The following is a 20,667-nucleotide window of genomic DNA, read 5'->3' as shown; positions in this document are numbered from 1 at the left end:
CTTCTCCTTCCTATAAGATCACCAAAACACACACTAATGGCTCAAGGAAGCTCGCAAAATGGATTAGGGTTTTCTAGGTACGAAAATAAGGATGGAGGCTGGTGAATGAAGAAGGACTTAAGCGTTAAGGATGTTTAAATAGTGTTCAAACCCTAAAAATTAGGTTATGGCCTTCAGCTACGTACGCCCAACGTACCAAACGTACGCCCAACTTACGTCATCAACCCACACGTTTTATATAAGTGCCACATGGGACCATTTTGCAAATAATTTTCATAATAAGGGTCAAAAGTGTAATTAGCTAGAAACCGATATGTTACAGGAGCAAAAGGCTAAGACTTAGATAGTAGGATGTTATTTATTGTAAATACTTGTTGTTCTTTTAGGTATCTAAGATTTTTATTGCAAACTCGTGGCTATTGTCTGGGATGTAAATGTTTTAATTTGTATAAAATTTCGAACTTGTTAGATAAAAATCTGATAAATCCGATAAATTAGATAATAGAAAGTTTGGGTCATCACAGTAATGAAACATGAGTAAACATGCATGAAAAATCAACACATGTTTATACCTTTCACATTCGATACTTTTAGTTTCCTTGCCACAGATAGCGTGAAACTCCTCAATTGAGTCCAACGGGTCGTGGATAATAATGTTATGACCCAAGATCTATGGATGATGTTTTTTAAATAAATAATTTTGTCATCCATAAAGAGTTAGCGATGCAACTTGTTTTTTATTTACCCACTATGTCGATATAAAACTTATACTATTATTAGGTTTTGTCAATGTATCATTTCATAATATTTAAAAAGAATAATAATAAGCCGCTCACATGTTTATAGGATTTTTAGTGATTTTTTTTTATCTACATACGACCCCCAATATTAAAGTTTGTATGATTCTAACCTAAAACTCATTTCATTTTAAAGTGTTTACATCTTAATAATCACTATTGAGTCGTCTTGAGTGTGGTGTGATTCTACTGAACTGTTATGTCATTTTGTTAAAATTTAATAATTATATTTGATAAAATAATAATAGTGGTTTTTTTCTATGAGAGAAATACAAATTTCCATGTAATTTTCTTCTTTCACTAATTGAGAAAGACAACATGGTGGGTGTCGGTTCCAATTACCAAGAGGAATTGGGTGCATGGCGGTGGACAATGTGTTTTTAGAGTTGTATTTATTATATGGATCAAAATATTAAGTTGTTAAAATTTGAAGCTTGAACTCATGAAATAACGTTTACACAAAACAAAACAAGGTTGTGTACTCATGAAATAAAATTTACACAAAACAACCAAATGACTTCTAGCCCAACGGTATCAGGTGTTGTCCTCCCTCCTTGAGGTTGATGGTTAATGTCATATCGTGGATATAAGTGGAATTAATGAGTAGTTTATGAGTATATTATATTTGAGTATAAATTGATATAGTAGTTATGTGCATATATATATATATATATATATATATATATATATATATATATATATATATATATATAACATCCTGGATTAGGGTTTAAAAGTTTTAACCATTTTTAATGGAGAAATAAAATTTTGAGAAAATAAATAAATTAATAATAAAATAAATAATAACAAAATCAAATAATTCAAATAAATTTAAAATAAGTATGTGTTGCTTTAAAAAGCTTTAAATATAATTAAAGTAAATAAATATTTAATTGGGTCAAATATATCTTCTAGAGTTTATGTAGTAACTTAAGTAAATACTTAGTATGTAACAACCATAAAATTCATGAAAATTTTAAACTTTTAAAACCAACCCAAAAACATAAATAGTTTACAGCATAGTTTTCAAAACATGTTCCATATCAGAGTTTTTCCAAAATCATAAGTCCAAAACATGAGGATGTGTACGGTCACGCATTCGCCTTCCTGCGATCCTATGAACTACCTGAAACATAACCCAAAACTGTAAACCAACGCTTAGTGAGCTTTCCCCCAAATTACCAACACACAATACATATAACAATAACAAACAACATGCATACAGAGCCTTCAGCATGACTGAACTGTCTCGCATGCCTTCAGCCTATATAGACTGCTCACAGGACCTTCAACATTACTGTACCGCCGCACCGGGGCTTCAGCCTATCTGGACCGTCATCCGGGCCTTTGGCCTGATTGGACCGCCTCGCAGGGCCTACATTCTATTCGGTCCGCCTTGGGTGTCTTAGCCTTCAGCACAAAGCAGGACCGCCTCAACCCAACCAATCATAATATGTCGACATACACATAACTAATAAACATATAACCAGGCATCAGACAAACGGGGAGATTTACAGATCACTACCGCATGCTATCATCCTATCTACCAAGATACAAATCTAATAGATCACTACAGTACACAATCATATGATAACCAGGATAACAATCCAAAGGGCCGGCCTTGGTGCCTTCGACCCGTAAGTGCAGTGAGGAATACTCACCTCGTAAATCCGAACAGGTAGCAGAGAAGAATATTGTTCCACGAGTCCACTCTATAGATCACCAATTGTAACGCCCGTAGATCCGGGCTAGTCAATTTAGAGATAATAGGGGTCGAAAATGACTTTTCGACAAAAGATTATTTAGAATAAATAATCTTAACCAAGTTTTAGAATATTTCTCAAGGGTTTCGTACATATAAAGAACGCGGAAATCCGAGTTATAACGAAGAAGTTATGGTCCGTCGAAGTTTCGCTGCAAAACCGGCACGACACCGGGAGACGTAAATAGTGAATTTACGATAGATGACTTTTTAGCCTTAGTGATCTAAATAAAAGTTGTAGTATATGTTAAACCGAGAAAATACAAAAAAAGAACGCCCAAATCTGACTTCGTATGAGGAAGTTATGATTTTTCTAAGATTTGGCATAGCAGTGCACGACCCGAAACTCGAATTTTAGTTCGAGCGGTTTTTGGCTTATGCAACCTTAATGAGAGTTGAATATCTCATTAATAGGAACTCAACGGTAAAAAGACAGACGAAAACGGAGTCCGTATGAAGGAGTTACGAATTCTTCGTGGTCATTTAATAGTCTAATCTCCTCCTATTGTTGAATTTAAGATTGGTTGAGAATTAGCTAATGGAGTCTAAATGAAAGTTGTAGATCTTGTTTTTACCTACGCATGGAAAAAAGAACGTCGAAAACGGATCTTGTATGCGAAAGTTACGGGGTTTAGAAGTCAGCAGGGTGCTGCTGCAAAAGGGGTGACGTGGCTGATTATGGGTCAAGGCTTTCTCCCCAAGGCAAGCCACCAGAAGGTGACATGTGGCATGGACTCGACGAGTATGAGGACCTACTCGATGAGTAGAGCTGTTTTCCAGCCTATAAATAGAGGTGTCGGGTTCCCTCATTCTTCACACCTTTCCAAACCATTTTTTCTCTCTCTAGACTCTCTCTCTAGCCCCAAACCCCCCCCCCCCCTAAAGTCTAGGTAAACCCCCTAGCACCCGAAGGAAGCCCCGAGGCTCCTAAAGCCTCGAGAAAAGAGCTTTTCGGCTCGGAAACGCTGCTCCAGCGAAGCCCGGTTTTCGAGAAAACCCGCTGTAAGTGAGCTATGTCTACCCTATCTTTAGTATAGCTTATGTTTTAATATAGTAATGTTATTAGGACCTTGTAATAATTATTTGGGCTATTATTATGAGTTATACAGTGTTGTTTAACGCTTATATAATAATAATAATAGCTAGACTATTAATTAGTCTCGGTGAATATTGAGCTAAACCCTAGTGGTAATGATACTAGGTTTTGTCGAGGGAAATTGTTTTAAGAAGTAACGAAACGCCGTCCGAATTCAGAATCACCACCTTATCGAGTGAGTGCATAGTTACTTTCAGCTTACACATAGATATGAAGTATTTTATATAAATTACGTGTTGTGTGTGCATATTAACTGTATACTTGCTATCTATGCTGGATGAACGATTTTATACATGTTTTAAATGGTTTAAACTGTATATGTATTTTATATCTACAAATATGTTGGGTATAACATGGGTAGATGAATGATGAGAGATAAAAGATGACGTGAGTAAACATTGGCAGCTATAATCTTAGTGCCTATTGGACAATCGATGGTATATATGGACTTAGTACCTATTAGATAACATATGTAGCTATGGACTTAGTACTTGTTAGGTGTTGGTAGCTATGGACTTAGTACCTGGTAGCTATGGACTTAGTACCTGTTAGATAAACGTTGGTAGCTATGGACTTAGTACCTACACTGGTAGCTATGGATTTAGTACCCGATGAAGGAACTTTTGCAGCTATGGAATTAGTGCATTGGCAGCTATGGATTTAGTGCCGGCCTTATAACCCTGGAAGCAAGGGACTTCAGAATAAACGAATAGATGACTCTTAGGGTAGATCCTTGAGAGTAAGGAAGATAATGGGGATGGGTAAATGGGGTTGATTGTTTGTTGTTTAAACATAATAATTATATTATTGTGGGTTGAAAACCCTATGTACTCACCAGGTTTCCCAACCTGACCCACTCAAGCTTATTTGTATCACAGGTGTCGATACGAAGCTACTTTACACTGAGAGATTTAAAAGAGATGTAGATCACTAGTGTAAATAATGTAAGTTCTGTTTATGCTTATGTTTCTGTATTGACAATGACATCCCAATGTTTTGAAAATGAATAAAGATACATTTCCTCGGAAATGATTTGATAACGTATTTATCATGTTTTTCTGGGAACAAATTCCACAACACATTTCTTTAAAAGATACTTTGATTTTCAAAATAAAGCATAAACAAATCGGTCTTTTCTGGCCGTGAAAATGGGGATGTCACACCAATACACATGGAAAGACCCAACCTTAGGCTTCACAACAAATACCCAAATTACCCTTAGGGTCAACCAAGGTCAAAAGTCAATGGAAAGTCAACGGTCAACGAAAAGTCAACCCAACTAAGTACACCCAACTTACTCAGCCGTTACGCCCCGCGTACTCCACCCTTGACCAAAAGCGGGCAGATGACCTCCTACGCTCAACGTACGCCTTGGTACGCACAGCGTACACTGTGGCCATGCAAACCTACGTTAAGCTCTTAATACAATGAGTCCAAATGTCCAAATTCAGATCTAAGCCTAAAAAGGTGTCCCAAACCATAAAGTTTCCAACTTTGTGGTCATGCATGCCTTAATTAGTCCTCAAACCCAAAACCCTAGTTTGTCTTAACGACTTAAGACCTTTATATCAAGCATGCAACCACTAAATGGGCCAAGATAGCATTTTTACAACCTAAAGCACCTCAAGTCTTCTGAAAGGACACATCCTTTGGTCTTAGAGTAACTCAAAATCATCAAGACCAAGAAAAGGGACTTAAGCACATAAAACTTCCCATGGTAAGATCTTAAGGAAATACAATTAAGGTTAGAGCTTTATACCTTCTGGAGCTTCCCAAGGAGGCAAGGATCTCAGATCTACAAGCTTGCTTCCACACCAATGCTCCTCAATGGATCTTATTATTCCTTCTACACACCAAAAGCACACACTTAAGCTCAAAACACACACTTAAGGGCTAGGGTTTGCCAAAAACGTCTCAAGGAGAAGGGAGGCTGAAAATGTGAGGGAAATAAGGCTGTAAGGATGATTATATAGGGGCTTAGCCCTAAAATTTAGGGTTTTCCACACCTGGTGAGTACGCCCCGCGTACATTGATGTACGCGTACGCATGGCATACTCCCATTTCTCAAAAATTACAACTTTGCCACTAGGGCTTCCAATAGGCACTTCCTTCTACTTAGGGACCGAAATGAAATATAAAAATATTCCAAGGTTAATTTTAGAAGTACCTGAACACCGGGATGTTACAATTCTCCCCCACTTGATTTAGACTTCGTCCTCGAAGTATGCTGCGGCGAATAGCTCTGGATAATGTTCCCGCATATCGGACTCTGGCTCCCAGGTCCACTTGGAGCCCCTCCGGTGCTGCCACCGTACCTTTACCAAAGGTATTTCCTTGTTATGCAAAACCTTCATCTTCATTTCCAGGATAACCACTAGCTTCTCGACATAGTCCAGGCGCTCATCGACTTGAATATCATCCAAGGAAACCACTGCATCCTCATCCAATACTCACTTTCGCAGCTGCGAAACATGGAAAGTGTTGTGAATCTGACTGAGCTCCTCAGGAAGATCCAATATGTGAGCAACCTTGCCAACCCTGGCAACCGCCCGAAAGGCCCAATACATCGGGGGCCCAATTTCCCCCTCTTCCTGAAGCGTATCACATATTTCCAAGGTGAGACCTTCAGTAATACCATGTCGTCGACCTGAAACTCCAACTCGGATAAGTTGATATGCTGAATAAGCTCTGTGGTTTGAAGGACCACTTCGGTCCTCCCCATAACCCTGCGACCAACCTCGCCCCAACAAACCGGGGTACGACATCTCCTCCCATACAAGAGCTCGAAAGGCGGAGCACCAATACTGGAGTGATAACTATTGTTGTAGGAAAACTCCACAAGAGGCAAGTAGGAGTCCCAACTCCCACCAAAATCGATAACACAGGCTCGCAACATATCCTCAAGGGTCTGTATCATCCACTCACTCTGGCCGTCGGTATGCAGATGAACCGAACATCATGGTCTGAAACAATGTAGACCAGAACACTATGGCGAGCAACTTTATCGAGAACATACACATCGGCTAACTTCTCGGCCGAAGAGCTCTTCAGGATAACCAAGAAGTGAGCACTCTCGGTCAATCGATCCACGATGACCCAGATAGCATCAAAACCCTTTGCCATCTTCGGCAACTTGGTGATAAAATCCATCGAAATATGCTCCCATTTCCAGATGGGAACCTCCAGAGGCTGTAGCTTTCCATGCGGCCTCTGATGCTCAGCCTTAACCATCCTGCATGTCATGCATCTCTCAACATACAAGACTATATCTCTTTCACACACGACCACCAAATCTGAAAATGTTGATTAATATGGAGTTCTTCATGTTTTTAGGCTCTACTCTCCAATTAGATTCAATCTCAAAGCAACATCTTTTCCATAGACGCTTAAATAAGATTTTGAACGAGTTTTGTGGGTTTTCTAACCCTAGGGTTCATAAATACAAATTTCTATATGTTTTAGTGGTTTGGTTTTCATTATAACATCATTTCATCACCAACTTGTCCACTTAGTTATTTTATGGAGTTTTGATGGTGGAACTGGGCATTCCAAGCTTTTACCTCATGAGTTGGTTATGATGAGTCGTATTCTAGCATCTAGTTATAAAGATAAGTTCAAAAAACTATATGTAATGAGATAAGTGTTTATCCTTATGACAATTCTATTTTTTTTTTGTGTGAAATAACTGTAAAGTGATTAGTGATTCCAATGGAAATTCTCCATTGTAATGGAGTAAAATGTATTTAGATCAAGGCTTATAAGAAATGAATCTCTATAAATTCACAACTGGAATGAAAATCATGTATTAAGGATGGAATCACCAACTTCAAGCTTTAGGATGCTTGTGTTATTGAGTCACTAAATGTTTATTAATTGTTTGGAAGTTCATTAAGAACTTATTAGTTGGTTAGAATGGATAGGAACCAAGTTAGAAGTTATTAAGAGCTTTTGATCCATAATTGGTGTTTGATGCTTACATGAGCTTCTTTATAGCTCATGTGACATTGAATTAATGAATTTACTTAATTATTACGTCATGATGATTATAGAACTTAATTGAGATAAAATAATGTTATTTGAACTTATTTAAATCATTAGGAATCATATATGAAGTTTAAGTGCACTAAGACCAAAGTACATCACTTAAAATGGAAGTTTAAGTCATTTTTGGTATGTTTAGCATGACATATCTCGTGTCCATTCTCCTGTTAAAAATCCTTGAAAATTCATAAAATATACATAACTTTTGCATCCAGACTCGAAATCGCAAAAGGTTTTCACCTACGTGTTTTTATAAAATGAGGAAGGTTTTGAAACAATAACAATTAAGCTTTGGAATTAAGATAAGATTTTTTTTAAGCTAATAGGTTTTTATAAGGTTGTCAAGATTGGGTTCTTGATCATAGGATTGTCCTAGGATCCTACAAACCAAAAATGGTTTGGATCGTGATAAAAGTGGCATTATAGTGAGATCATATCTTTTTTTTTTGTACGACAACTTTAATTTACTCCTAAACTACTTCTAAAGTCACATATATCCCAAACGAGACTTGAATTCTCAACCTCAAGAAAAAATGACAACACTAGATATCCCTAGGCTAGAAGTCCTTTGGTATGAGATCATATCTATGATTGTACGATTGTAAGATAGTACAACGATCCGATCTATCCAATTTTTTAATTTAGTCTATAATGACTAAAAATGTAAGCTCTATTTATTTTCCCAGCACTGAAAATGATCTCACATATTAGTTCAATTATCCAATCGTATAGCCTTTTAAATTTGTCATTTCTTACTCCAAACCGAGCTTAAAATTTCTTCATTGAGTTCGAAACTAGACATCACATATCCCAAAAAGCCACACATTGAAACATAGTCTTACAACTTCGTGAATCTTTATTTTTTTATTCTCTTATTTTATAATTGTTGACAAATATAAGTTTTTTTTATGTATTATGTTTTGTTTTCGTTGCACCTTCTAATACTACTACATCATTTGCCATGTATAATTATATTAGACAGTTAGATTTAAAGTTTATATATCAATTTTTAAGTTTATTATTTATAAACTTTATATAACTTGTAATAAATAGATAGATATACATTTTCAATTTTAAACTTACAACAATTTCATTATTTCCATTTAATGAGATTTTTCTATCCCATATTGCAAAATAGAAAAAGCTCGTAGGTAAATCTTAAAAAATCTTGGATTTTTGTTTAATATAGAAAATAAAAAAGCTGGATGATTGTGGATTCTATTTTGGAGTAAAATTTAGCGAAACAATATTTAGGTTGATCACATTCATCCGATAACAAAAAGAGACCAAATGCTCGGTGTCTTTGTGACAAATGATGATTGAACTCTCATTTCTTTCTAAATCACACTAACGCGCTTATAGACACGCGTTGGTGCGGCGCGTATGACATTCGCCGTCGTCCAACGACCATGCCAGGCTCAGCGTCGACGACTCACCGCCCCGAGGGTTTAATTGAGCGGCTTCGCTCCGCCGCTGCAGACGGCGGAGAAGCCAAATTAAAGGTCCTCAGGGAACTTAAGAACCAGATAATTGGCAATCGCACGAAGAAGCTCTCGTACATCAAGCTAGGTGCCGTCCCCTCCGTCGTCTCGATTCTCTCATCCGCTTCCTCTTCAGTCGATTGCCTCCTCATCCAGTGTGCCGCAACCATCGGCAGTTTTGCGTGCGGGGTGGATGCCGGTGTTAAGGCCGTTCTAGATGCCGGAGCTTTTCCTCACCTTATAAATCTCCTTTCGCATTCGAACGAAAAGGTTATCTTTTACCCAATTCATATGAAACTGTTACGGACATGATTTCCTTTAACATTGATGTTTTGAATTTTCGTTACCATAAAAGATGGATAAAGGTTCCTTTACTTGGCATAACAGTGCCAACATTAGCAATTAACGTGCCTAATCGACTAGGGCTAGGTTAATAGGCATAAACTGCAGTTCTCTTTGTAACTCCTATTCGAAATTGCTACCTTTGGAACTTGTTAAATGAACTGAGAGTCTGAGACTTCAAAATCATAAAATTCTTCTGCACTTTTTAATCTGATCAGATTGCTTGGCTGTGGTTCATAGTGTCTAAATGCATATGTTGATTATAAATCCAGCAGGTTGATATAAGGCTAGTTTAGTGTATGAAGACATTATTATGATGTATGAACTGTTTGTGGCTAGACCTTTATATTGTATATTATCTAGCTTTTGTTACAATAAATTTAGAGCTAAACAAGTTTGTCACCTCTCAAAACTTTAAATTCATCTTGCAGGTTGTAGATGCAGGTGCTCGTGCCCTTAAAATGATATACCAATCAAAAGCTGCTCCTAAATACGACTTCTTCCAACACAAAAACATTGAATTCCTGATATCTTTACTAGACAAAAACAATGAAAATGTAACTGGACTTGGTGCAAGCATCATCACACATTCATGTGAAACAAACAATGAGCAGAAAATATTAGCAGATGCTGGAGTCTTAAAAAAACTCATCAACCTTCTTCAAGGCACCACATCCCAAAGAGACGCCAGCCTGGAATCATTTGCCACAATCATCAAACAAAACCCCGAAGTCATTACTAAATTTGTGGGACCCGAAAACAGCACAACATTTGGTAGTTTACTAGAGTTAACAAAAGATAGGTACCCAAGAACAAGATTGTTAGCATGCATATGCTTGACTTTAATCAAGAATGCCACCTCATCATCATCATCATCATCATCATCATCATCATATCTTCAATCAGTGGGAATCAGAACCAAATTGATTCTGGTTTTACTTGAACTTGTTGATGATTTTGGTCAAGTGGGAGATGAAGCTTTGTTTACATTATCTAGCTTCATAGAACATGAAGAGGATCTACAAAAATTAGCTTTTGAGGCGAATACAGTTGACAAACTTTGTCACCAAATGCAAAAAGAATCATTACAAGCCAAACGCCTTGAGGGAATATTTACTACTTTGGGTAATCTTTGCTCCAATCTTGAACCTTGCAGATCTATTGTTTTGCAATCACCCAAGGTTTGTGTATAAAGAATAGAATTTCTTACTTCATTTTTTTAACATTCTACTTATTTTCCTTTTTTTGATTCATTTCTACAGGCTTTGATCATCATAACTGATGCTTTGACTCATACTACAACAGATGTCCGTGTTGCTGCTTGCATCTGTTTGAAAAATGTTTCCCGCTCAGTTAAGGTTCGTGCTTTTGAACAACCATTATTATATAAAGTATAAACTATAAAGTTATAAACCCTATTTTTTTTTTTTGCTAAAACTATTTATTCAGTATTTGAGTGCAGGCCATTTTATGACAGAAGCAGTTATCATGCCAGTGATTCAGCTTCTATATGATGCTTCTACTTCTGTCCAAGTAAGGCCACCTCTCCCCTCCCCAAAGAAGAAAAAAAGAATCTAGAAACTTTGACCGAAACTTTGACTTTTCAGGTTGCTGCATTGTGCACTGTGAGTAACTTGGTGGTTGATTTTAGAACACACAAGTCACTTTTTATACAAAGTGGAGGTGTGAAACAGCTTGTGGAGCTATCAAAATCCATGGATTCAACTGTTAGGCTCAATGCTGTTTGGGCTTTAAGAAACTTGATGTTTCTTGTGGACTCCAGGTGTAAAGAAGAAATCTTTATGGACCTCAAATTATTCCCATTAACACGCCTCATCTCTGGTAATATGCAACAAATAGCAACCTACTTTCATTCTTTTCTTCATTAAAGCATCCTACTTTCCTTTATTCCTCTAATGAAATTAAACAGATAAATGAAAGTACGTTGCTATCTTTTGTGTATCAGATTCTAATGCATGTGTACAAGAGCAAGCTTTGGGGCTTGTTTGCAATCTTGTTAATGGACCTGTAGACTCTATTATGTATCTATTCACCGAAGGTCTTTTGCTAAACACTGTTGGGAGAGAATTAAGAAGAGCTTCAAAACCTCAAGTTTTGGTTCAGGTTAAATAAGTCTTATTATTCCTAAATCGGGCTCCCTTTTTTTGTATGCATAAAGGGTAAATTGGTCAAAATTTGGGGTTTTGTTTATTGTATGTAACAGGCAATGTATGTTATGTGTAATGTGGCATCTGGGAAAGAGTTTGAGAAGGAAGCAGTGATGCAGCAACTTGTGAATGAAGATGATAATAATCAGTCAATAATTGTGACTTTATTGCAAAGTGACGTGGCAAGTTTGAGAACAGCTGTAGTATGGACTGTAGTAAATCTTTCTATTCCAACTGGGGCAGGTGCATTAACAAGAGTTGTCAAATTAAGAAATGCTGGTGTTGTTTCACAGTTAAAGAACATGGTTAATGATCCATGCTTGGATGTCAAGGTAAAAAAAAAATTAACTATTTTTTTTTTCTTTTTTTGTAAAAAATGTATAAGTTTATTGGTTGCTATTTTGATTTGCAGCTTCGTGTAAGAACAGCACTTGGGCAATCAATGACTTTTGGGGATTTTTCTACGTGAAGTGAAGTGAATGTTGATGTTTTGAGTTTTACTCGAGTATTGGCGGGAAATTGTTTTTGTAATTTGTATGTTGATTTGTGGTTGATATTGTTGTAATTTGTAATAATTGAAATGTGGGTTGTTTTTAGCTTCTTATTTTTGTTAAATATAATTATTTATAAACTAACTATACATTCTTGTAGTAATCTTCTTTAGATATTTAATTATAAATGTTTAAAGTTTTTTTTTTGAAAGAGTAAATGTTTAAAGTTGTATAAACTAAAAAGATTATTTACAGTTTCATATCGAATATATAAAAGATTTTCTTCTCAATGATCAAGGGATTCAACTTTCAACCAGCACTAGAAGCGTTTCTTATGGGTTTTGAAAAGCACTCAATGATCTTATCTTCATACATATCTGCTGCTTTTATACCAGTCAAAGAACTTCATCTTTTTTTCTACAAATGGTTATCTTTCTTTCTCCCAGTTATTACTTCCGTTGGACTCTTACTTTAACCATTTCTAGCTTCAGACAACTCAACTAAAACCCTCTTTTTGCTCATGTCTTCATCTCACAAAACCTGCAACAACCCTCCTCAACAGGGAACAGCTGCAAAGTGAAGAAGAAGATGGATGATAAGTGTACCACCCCTAAAGCAAACAAGTACAGAATACCAGAGAGTCTAACGTGTCCCAAGGCTCCAAAGAAACAAAGGATTGTTTCAGAGTTATACAACACCCACATCTTTCTTTAATCCTCCAGATATAGACCTCTTCTTTGCTTCTACCATTTATACGCATGTATGATCATCAATAATCCCTTGATCTTTCTTTGTATGTTATGGCCATAATTATTGGCAAGATGACGTCTTTTTCACGTCTATTTGCTGTGTAGTAGTGTGTGAAATTTAGTGTATTGTGTGTGGTTTTGCTTATATTTATGCATTTATTTAGGGTATGAATGTATGATGTAATGGTTGGAATTGATTCTCTCTATCTATATGTCTTGATATAATGGCTGGATTTGAGACTTTGTTCATGAATCAAAATCAACCATGAATAACAAACAACTACTCACGTACATGATTTTGAAACATCTTCATTTGTAAATCATTATATAACTATCTACACGTATTATAATGCACAACTAGCTAGGGATGTTATTCGGGCCGGAACCGGACCGAACCAAACCAGACCCGAATAAACCGAAAACCGAATAAGACTAATTGGAGGAACCAAAAACGAGACTGATTAAACCAATACGGGTCCGGTTCGGTTCGTGTATTAATCGTCTAGTTTGGTTATTATTCGAATAAATCGAATAACATTTACAATATGATTAAGATCTGAACAGAACCGAATAAACCGTATTGTTTGGTACTTTTTTTAAACTTAGGGGGATTGTTTTTGTAATTACTTAAGGTATTAGAATAAAGTAAATGTTAGGTTAAAAAAACAACTTTAATACCTTGTTTAGGAGTCTATATCTCATTAAATATACAATCAAAAAGTACATGTAAACAGTAGTTTAATTTGTGAGCTACAAGCTAGAAAAAAATCAAGCAAATCGGACGAATAACGAAGACGCCATGACAGTTTAAAATTGCCATAAAATTTTGTAAACATGCTGAAATAGAAAACTCAGCTTCAATACCCCTTGTTTAGGGGCATGTATCGTATTGAGTATATAACAAAAAATAGCATATAAATTGTGTAAACAGTGTGTTAAATTGTGAACTACAAGCTGAAAAATAAATCAGACAAATCGGGCAAATAACGAAGGCGCTATGATAGTTCAAAGTTGCCTTAAAATTATGCAAACATGTTAAAATGTAAAAAAAAAAAAGGATAGCTTATTCGGATCCGGTTCCTTTAGAACCGATTAAGCAGTTATTCAGGTAACCCAGACAGAAATACCCGATAACCGAATAAGCCTAATATACATACCTGAGAACCAAACCGGATAGCTTATTATGTCCTAATTCAGTTCGGTTTGGTTCAAGTTTATGTTCCGGTTCGGGTATTCGTTCAAATGCTCATCCCTAAACCGAAAACCGAATAAGACTAATTGGAGGAACTGAAAACCGGACTCATTAAACCAATACGAGTCCGATTCGTTTCGTGTATTAATCGTCTGGTTCGGTTATTATTCGAATAAACCGAATAACATTTACATTATGATTAAGAACCGAATAAACCGTATTGTTTGGTACTTTTTTTTTTAAACTTAGGGGGGTTGTTTTTGTAATTACTTAAGGTATTAGAATAAAGTAAATGTTATGTTAAAAAAAACAACTTTAATACCCATTGTTTAGGAGCCTATATCTCATTAAATATACAACCAAAAAGTACATGTAAACAATAGTTTAATTTGTGAGCTACAATCTAGAAAAAAAAAATCAAGCAAATCGGACGAATAACGAAGACGTCATGACAGTTCAAAATTGCCATAAAATTTTGTAAACATGCTGAAATAGAAAACTCGGCTTCAATATCCCCTGTTTAGGGGCATGTATCTTGTTGAGTATATAACCAAAAATAGTATATAAATTGTGTAAACAGTATGTTAAATTGTGAACTACAAGCTAGAAATAAATCAGGCAAATTGGGCAAATAACGAAAGCGCTATAACAATTCAAAGTTGCCTTAAAATTATGCAAACATGTTGAAATGTAAAAAAAAATGGATAGCTTATTCGGGCCCGGTTCCTTTGGAACCGATTAAACAGTTATTCAGGTAACCTGGACGGAAATACCCGATAACCGAATAAACCTAAAATACATACCTGAGAACCAAATCGGATAGCTTATTACGTCCTAATTCAGTTCGGTATGGTTCAAGTTTATGTTCCGGTTCGGGTATTCATTCAAATGCTATTCCCTAAACCGAAAACCGAATAAGACTAATTGGAGGAACCGAAAACCGGACCGATTAAAACCAAAAACATATCTAGGGGACGAATGCTTATAAAATATTATATACTTACCTTATATTTCAACAAGGGTTAATGACCTAGAAAGGTAACGAACTTTGGTCTTTGTCCACATTTAGCTAACCATGTTTTTTTCGTTCACATTTGATCATTAAACTTGTTTGACGTGTTATACTTACCTTATATTTCAACAAGGGTTAATGACCTAAAAAGGTAACGAACTTTGGTCTTTGTCCACATTTAGGTAACCATGTTTTTTTCGTTCACATTTGACCATTAAACTTGTTCGACGTGTTCTAAATAGGGTAATATGACTGGTATTTACGGTAATATTACCCTATTATGAACAGGGAAAACAAGTTTATTGGTCAAATGTATACGAAAAAAACATTATTACCTAAATATGGACAAAACCCAAAGTTTCTTACCCGTTTTCGTAATATTGGACAAGAACCGTCTCAGGGACTGTGCCCTGGGATCAGGATCTGACAACGAACACTTAGGTTAGGCTTGGTCTAACCTACTTCAGTCCCGGCTAGTCATGGGCTAGGCTGTGTTGCTAGGTATTTAAAGCACATACAACCTAGCCCCTTAAGCGTATACAACCTAACCCCTAACTAGTTGAGCCTAAACTGGATTGGCCCAAGACCTGACCATTTCCTCATACACAAAGACCATACAACCCAATTTCATGTCACATCAATGGGTCTTATGACTACTTGCACTTAACATAAAGAACCCAATATTACCAAAATGGGTAAGGAACTTTGGTTTTTGTCCATATTTAGGTAACCATGTTTTTTCGTACACATTTGACCAGTAAACTTGTTTGACCTGTTCATAATAGGGTAATGTTACCGCTAATTACCAGTCATATCACCTTATTTTGAACATGTCAAACAAGTTCAATGGTCAAATGTGTACGAAAAAAACATGGTTACCTTAATGTGAACAAAGACCAAAATTCCTTACCTTTTTAGTTCATTAACCCTTTCAACAAAGAATAATCGTTTTCAATTTACAAGCTTTAATCACCAAAAAGTACCTAAGTTTGCATACAATAGTTTTGGATACCGGTACAATGCTTAAAATATATATATATATATATATATATATATATATATATATATATATATATATAAAAGCTAAAAGCATTTAATCTACACCTTACATTCAATGACCATGTAATCGTTCATTGTGTCTTATTTAATAATTTACATTCAATGGGAAGATATATATTTCCCTAAAGATATGAAATGAAGTATTTAAATAATAAGTTATAACTTAACATTCATGTGTTTTATTTATTTAACTATGTGTCATTTAAAATTTAATAATATCATTTTATATATTATGGTCAACAATTTTATAAGTCACTTTAATTTATATAAAAACTTTATACAATTTTATTATTTATATAGTTTTCAGTATTTGTTGTATTTAAATTTATATTGCATTCTTTAAAATTATAATTTTGTAGCATGTCTAAAATACAAAAGGCCAATTAGATATTTAAACTACTAATTTCAACCAATAATTATGTCATTATCATATTACTAACAAAACATATACATTTATTAATTAGTAAATATTTTATTATCAATTCGAAATAATTAAGTTATAATTTAATTAAAATTATTTTTTAAATTTTCATCCGTGTGCCCACGGGTTATAACCGTGTGTGTGTGTGTGTATATATATATATATATATATATATATATATATAGGGGTGAGATCGGTTGACAACTCATAGTTCCCCGAGAACCCGAGAACTAAAGGTGAAGCGTTAGATCAAAATTAACTCATTAAGGGCATGATCGTCATCTTACCGATCTAATTTAATGTTTAATTTTTTTTGTTATTGGAATATTAAAAAAATGTTCTAAAAATTAACATAATAAATCAAATTTCAGATTTTTTTGAAAATAATTTTCAATTTTTTAAAAAAAAATGAAGATTTTTTACTTTTTTCAGAAAATATGAATTTTTTAAAAAAATTGAAAAAAATATTTTTTAAAAAAACTGCAATTCTTTTAAAAAAACAACATTTTTTTTAAAAAACTGCATTTTATTCCAAAAAAATCTGCAATTTTTTTTAAAAAAAAAACTGCAACTTTTTTAAAAAATACTGCATTTTTTTTTTGAAAAAACTGCAACTTTTTTCAAAAAAAAATTGCATTTTTTTAAAAAGTAAATATTTAAAAATCAATAAATTAAAAAAAAAACTCTAACTTTTTTAACCAAAAAAATCAACATTTTAGGTGCATATATGCATATTTTTCCAAATGCATATAGTATTTGTAAACAAATCATAAAAAACTCATTTTATTTACTAATCTATAAAACGAATACAATAAATATTTTATTCGATATAAAATAAAATATAAAAAAAACAAAAAAAATGCTACAAATTTCAAAGCGTTTTCATGTCTTCGTGTCAATATTTCTATATTTCTTCAATTTATCATTTTTCAGCTCTTCATTATTCACACAATTTCTTCCAAATCTCCAAGAAAATTAAAAAGAAATTGATTGATGCAAAAATACTCACAAAAAAAATACATATATGATTTACATGTGAATCACATGTAATTCATATGTGAATTACATGTGAATCGCATGTAATTCATATGTGATTTATATGTGAATCATATGTAATCCATATGTGAATTACATATGAATCACATGTAATTAATATGTAAATTTACATGTGATTTACATGTGAATCACATGTAATTCATATGTGAATTACATGTGATTTACATGTGAATCACATGCATTTCATATGTGAATTACAAGTGATTTACATGTGTATCAATGTGAATCATATATGATTTACATGTGAATCACATGTAATTCATATGTGAATTACATGTGAATCACATGTAATTCATATGTGAATCACATGTGATTCATATGTGAATTACATGTAATTCATATGTGATTTACATGTTAATCACATGTAATTACAACGTTGAACTTTTTATAAATTTAGCTAAGTAAAAAAGAAACAACCATAGTTGTCCAGATTTAAGTGTTGAACTCATTATACAATGTTCTCTTCCAATCTCTCTCATATGACTTAACATGAAGACAATCTTACGGTTAACTTTCCCATAGCATGATAACACTAAGCACTAATGTAATTCTTCTAGCAGGAATGAACATTTAAACAAATACAGGACCAAATCAAGGTAAAAGCTTCAAATCAAACCTAGATACATACAATAAACCACCTTCAAAATCAAATAAGAACCAATATTACTAGCATATAGACAAAAAAGAATATATCAAACAGTAAAATTGTATTTCAAAATATTGCTATGATAATTGATAATTGATAGGTACATAAACATTGCTATATTTTGTTTTGTATTTATCTGTAATAATTATAATAATAATAATGAAAATAACAATAAATAACTATATGATAAAATAATATCACTATTCAATAACTATATGAAAATAACAATAAATAACTATATGATAAAATAATGTCATGTCACTAGCACCAAATTAGCATTTATCATGTTACTGATTTTTAAGCCCTAAAGTGTGTTTTTGAAACCATAGATCCTTCAAAGTATGATTTCCAAAATAAACCCTAACATAAATTTATAGTACTAGTATGCATGAATCATGATGATTTGGTTCTTATGTTAAAGGTCAAGCTTCATCAGTCTTCCATCAATGTCTTTGCAGGTAACATTATTACATCTTACAATGAACTGTTTAAGTTTGCATCACTAATCATCCAAATATTCAGGTTTGCTCTGAAATCATTAGAATGCTTCTAGGGATGAAGAATTTGTATGCATGTTTGCTGTTTTAAACCCTTAGGGCATATTTCTGTAACGCCCGCAGATCCGGGCTAGTCAATTTAGAAATAATAGGGGTCGAAAACGACTTTTCGACAAAAGATTATTTAGAATAAATAATCTTAACCAAGTTGTAGAATATGTCTCAAGGGTTCCGTACATATAAAGAACACCGAAATCCGAGTTATAACGAAGAAGTTATGGCCCGTCGAAGTTTTTCGGCAAAACCGACACGGCACCGGGAGACGTAAATAGTGAATTTAAGATAGAGGACTTTTTGGCCTTAGTAATCTAAACCAAAGTTTTAGTATATGTTAAACCGAGAAAATCCATAAAAAGAACGCCCAAATCTGACTTCGTATGAGGAAGTTATGATTTTTCAAAGTTTCGGCTTAACAGTGTACAGCCCGAAACTCGAATTTTAGTTCGAGCAGTTTTTGGCTTACGCGACCTAAATGAGAGTTGAAGATCTCATTAATAGGAACTAAAAGGTAAAAAGACAGACGAAAACGAAGTCCCGAGAAAAATGGTCTTTCGGCTCGGAAACGCTACGCCAACGAAACCCGGTTTTGCGAAAAACTCTCTGTAAGTGAGCTATGTCTACCCTATCTTTAGTATAGCTTATGTTTTAATATAGTAACGTTATTAGGAACTTATAATGAGTATTTGGGCTATTATTATGAGTTATATAAGAGTGTTTCTTAACGCTTATATAATAGTAATAATATCTAGACTATTAATTAGTCGCGGTTAACGTTAGACTAAACTCTAGTGGTAATGATACTAGGTTTTGTCCGAGGGAAATTGTTTTAAGAGTAACGAAGTGCTGTCCGAGTGCCGACTCACCACCTTACCAAGTGAGTGCATAGTTACTTTCATCTTACACATAGATATGAAGTATTTTAATATAAACTACGTGCTATGTATGAATATTATCTGTATACTTGCTATCTATGCTGGATGAACAATTTTATACATGTTTTAAATGATGTAAACTGTATATGTATTTTATATCTACAAAATATGTTGGGTAAACATGGGTAGATGAAATATGAGTCGGATGATGAGGTGAGAGGTGAAATATACCATGAGGTGAGGGTGATAGGTGGACGATGTGAGAAGCCTTTTACCCAAATGATGGCCCCGTCATCTAGCAGAGTATGGATGACAACATGGACTATTCTAGACAGTCCAGTGGAACACTAGCAGGCTCGCAACCTGTAGGTGTTGTGAACGATGTGTTCACCGGTGTACTCTAAAAACCCATTGACATGTATTGCGAGTGGATTTCTCAGAAACGATACTGTTGATAAACGAAATAGCCCTGACAGCTATGGATTTAGTGCCTGTTGAGTAAACCCCGGCGACTATGGAGTTAGCGCCTGTTGAGAAAACCTTGGTAACTATGGATTTAGTGCCCGTTGAGAAAACCCTAGCAACGATGGATTTCGTGCCGATTCCTTAGGATAATCCTTAGGAATAAATGAACGAGGAATAATTGATTCTTAGGGTAGATCCTTAAGAGTAAAGAAGATAATGGGGATGGGTAATTGGGTTGATTGTTTAACTGTTTAGACATAATAATTATATTATTGTGGGTTGAAACCCCTATGTACTCACCAGGTTTCCCAACCTGACCCACGCAAGCTTATTTGTATCACAGGTGTCGATACGAAGCTACTTTACACTGAGAGATTTAAAAGAGATGTAGATCACTAGTGTAAATAAATGTAAGTTCTGTTTATGCTTATGTTTCTGTATTGACGATGACATCCCAAAT

At 34.5% G+C, this 20,667-nt stretch overlaps 1 protein-coding gene across 1 annotated transcript; it reads left to right on the top strand.

Annotated features, from left to right (window-relative positions):
- Window positions 1-8,942: 8,942 nt before the first annotated feature.
- Window positions 8,943-12,341, top strand: LOC145160769 (ARM repeat superfamily protein). The gene is made up of 8 exons (XM_079080091.1): window positions 8,943-9,447; window positions 9,951-10,700; window positions 10,782-10,877; window positions 10,969-11,052; window positions 11,127-11,361; window positions 11,486-11,643; window positions 11,744-12,019; window positions 12,100-12,341. The coding sequence occupies exons 1-8, from the start codon at window positions 9,106-9,108 to the stop codon at window positions 12,154-12,156; spliced, it is 1,998 nt and encodes a 665-aa protein (XP_078936217.1). The 5' UTR covers window positions 8,943-9,105; the 3' UTR covers window positions 12,157-12,341.
- Window positions 12,342-20,667: the final 8,326 nt, after the last annotated feature.

Source organism: Lactuca virosa, chromosome 2 (genome assembly GCF_052849685.1).
Source record: "Lactuca virosa cultivar CGN04683 chromosome 2, Lactuca_virosa_CGN04683_v6, whole genome shotgun sequence".
NCBI classification, from domain to species: domain Eukaryota; kingdom Viridiplantae; phylum Streptophyta; class Magnoliopsida; order Asterales; family Asteraceae; genus Lactuca; species Lactuca virosa.
This window is presented reverse-complemented; position numbering and strand designations above follow the sequence as displayed.

Excerpts from the sequence above, each read along its gene's own strand:
- LOC145160769 (XM_079080091.1), top strand. The coding sequence starts at position 9,106 with ATGCCAGGCTCAGCGTCGACGACTCACCGCCCCGAGGGTTTAATTGAG. Across the intron at positions 9,448-9,950 it reads TTTCGCATTCGAACGAAAAG|GTTGTAGATGCAGGTGCTCG; the intron begins GTTATCTTTTAC and ends TTCATCTTGCAG. Across the intron at positions 11,644-11,743 it reads AACCTCAAGTTTTGGTTCAG|GCAATGTATGTTATGTGTAA; the intron begins GTTAAATAAGTC and ends TGTATGTAACAG.